The sequence below is a fragment of the Halyomorpha halys genome, unplaced genomic scaffold (genome assembly GCF_000696795.3).
Source record: "Halyomorpha halys isolate HHAL.00 unplaced genomic scaffold, Hhal_1.1 Scaffold598.1, whole genome shotgun sequence".
Taxonomy (NCBI): Eukaryota; Metazoa; Arthropoda; class Insecta; order Hemiptera; family Pentatomidae; genus Halyomorpha; species Halyomorpha halys.
Genome location: NW_027105473.1, coordinates 274051 through 276745, shown reverse-complemented (window position 1 = coordinate 276745; position 2695 = coordinate 274051). Strand labels below are relative to the sequence as shown.

The 2695-nt window shown below is 38.6% G+C and overlaps 1 protein-coding gene across 1 annotated transcript in view; it reads right to left on the bottom strand.

The window, feature by feature from the left end:
- The window catches only part of btv (beethoven), a gene marked incomplete at its 3' end in the record, with an annotated part of 240143 nt that overhangs the window by 234430 nt on the left and 3018 nt on the right, over window positions 1–2695 (bottom strand). Inside the window, 1 exon segment of the mRNA XM_067051518.1 lies at window positions 1834–2001. Coding sequence (XP_066907619.1) covers window positions 1834–2001 — 168 coding nt within the window.

The following is a 2695-nucleotide window of genomic DNA, read 5'->3' as shown; positions in this document are numbered from 1 at the left end:
GGAGTGGACTAATCTTTCTAGTGGCTTGACCAAATTGGATAGAATGGATATTGGCCTAAAGTCGGAAACAGAAGAAGGAGAAGGAACTTTATTCAATGGTCGGACAAGGACTTTCTTCCATGTTTTGGGAAAAACGGAGTTTTGAAGGGAGAAGTTATAAATATGCAGGAAGGCAGGAAGAATATTTTTATGTAAAAATATGGAAGTACACTGCTGATACCTGTTATATGGTACCTTTTTTTATTATTATTTTTTTTTTTATTGTTTCTTTTTTATTTCCCCTTCCTCGCCATTTCTGGCATATGGTGTTCGGCAGCAGTGAGGTAGTGCGCTAGGATTACGCATGCCACTGTAACCGATAATTATAAATTTTATTTCTTTTACTAATTTTGTAATTATCAAAAAATATTTATTTATTGTGATTCAACCGTGGTGCAGCCCAGCGCTCGGGTGAGCGCCTTTTAGATGGGGCCGAGCCTTATCTACCTGCATCCGTCCGGGGGCATCCTCCAGCATGCAGCCTGATCCAGCCCTCCTGGTCTCAGTCTGCATCTGCTTCTTTCTAATGTAAAGTGCGTCAGGCCGGCCACCTCCTTCCACCCGTAGATAAACTCCCTGAAGAAGGGATAATTCTATTTCTCCATCAGACGAGGGAAGTCCAACTCGGCGAGGGCGAATATATCCCGGTTTTTATCAACAACCTGGCATGATGTCCTTCCATGGCGGTGTAATCCAACACTATGTGCTCTGTAGTTTCAGGGACTCCACAGGTAGGGCACCGGGGGTCGATGTTCTTCCCAAAGCTTTGCAAGCTTTCCCCTGAACCCACCATGTCCCGTCAGGATCTGAGAGACCCAGTAATTGGGGAGGAGCCACCCCTGTCTCAGTCTTGAATGGACGGTAGGGAAGAACTTCCTCAGAGTGGCGCCCTTCTAGCTCGCCATCCCCGTCCATTCTATTCTTCAATGGAATCCTCCCGGAGCATCTTCTTCCATAGCTTCGGGGTCTCGCCAATCCTCTCTCGAAGTCCCTCCAGTAGCACTACCAGCCCCTGCATGTTTACTTCATACTTAACGAAATCTTCCTTGAGGATGAGGTCCAGGGGCATCACTCCCGCCAGCACCTGCACTGTCTCATGCGACACCGTTCTGTAGGTCTTTGTGACCCTCAGCAGAGTCAATCTCTGTATGGTGGCAGTCTCCTCTTTTGATCTTGCATGAGGTTCCGGCTCCACGCCTTTGTATATGGTCATCGTAGCAGGGTACCTGATTCTCCAGAATGCACCCCCTATCCTGCTCAATTCATTGAGTAATAGGGTCACCCTATCCCTTAAATACATCAGGGGGTTATAGGTTATATGGTACCAACCAAATGAATTAATGTTCTATTTATGTGTAAATATTCACTTATTTAGTAAATATATCATAGTCACATGATTTGAATTAACACACCCTTATCGATAGATTACTAGATATAATGTACTAAAAGAATATAGGTTAATAACCCAAATATTTAAAACAGTTAAGCAATATTTTGTTTTAATTGAGTTAAGCAGCAGGTTCATGTTTTATTATAACCTACATTATACATATTATTCATCTGGTACTGTAAAAATGAAAAAAAAATTAGATCTTTTACAGGTCACTAGAATTGACTCCTGTCTTAGTTGTAGGCTTAACTTGTCAACTTGAATTCAAGATTAGAATTTACTAGAGCATGGTTATTGGCTGTACATGCAGAATTGAGCCACCTATTGTAGCCTTATGAATCTTACCTATTTGGTTATTTTGAAATATTCTCAATTATTTAAGAAAAAGCCAAGAATGTACTCACACTTGTTGATTGGGGTTTATACATCCTTTTTAAGAAATAGTAAATTGATCTCAAAGGAGAATCAATCAAAGAAGAAATGTGAATGTTTTGATGAATGTTTCTATACTGAATAGGTTCCTTCTTCATTTTAAAAAAGACGAGACCCTTCCCACTTACACTATTTGGAATCTGAAATATAAATGAAAGATATTTATTAGTTAACTAAAACAATCTTAGCACCAGGTTCTTCACACAAAACCTTTTAGTATTGGTTTAGCTTGAAATTTTATTTTTATTTCAAAAAAATGTAATGTTTGTTAATTTGGCATTCAATAAACATATATTGTACATGTTACGCTTGTTCTGTTAATTTTTCTTCACATTAGCTAAATGATTTTAGAGAAGGATTGGATTCAAAATTCATAGGTTACAAAGACCAGCTAATCACAGTCCCTAACAGGATTATAATGTTATAAGTAATTTCCACTGTATTGCTTAGGAGAGAGATGGATGACATTGCCTAGATGCAGGATGTCCTGTAGATCTCTTAGCTACTCTCAGTGGTAGACATCTTGAAAAAAGAGGACAGCAAAGAGTCACCCAAAAAGAAAAAAAGGACTCTTTGTTTGGATCGCCAAACAACACACTTTAGTGGATGAGAAGTGAATTGAAAACTGTTAGGGAACCGATGCTATGTATCGTTAGTGTTTGTTGACAGAAAGATTGCCAACAGTCTTTGTTAGTTTGTTGAGATTCTATGAAATTGGTTATTTTTGTTCTAACTAAAAATAAATACATTTGTAAAAGAGATATTAATTTAAATTAAGTATTATTAGAAATTGTGTCCTAATGGCCTAGAAACCCACTCTGAGAATATAAGTAT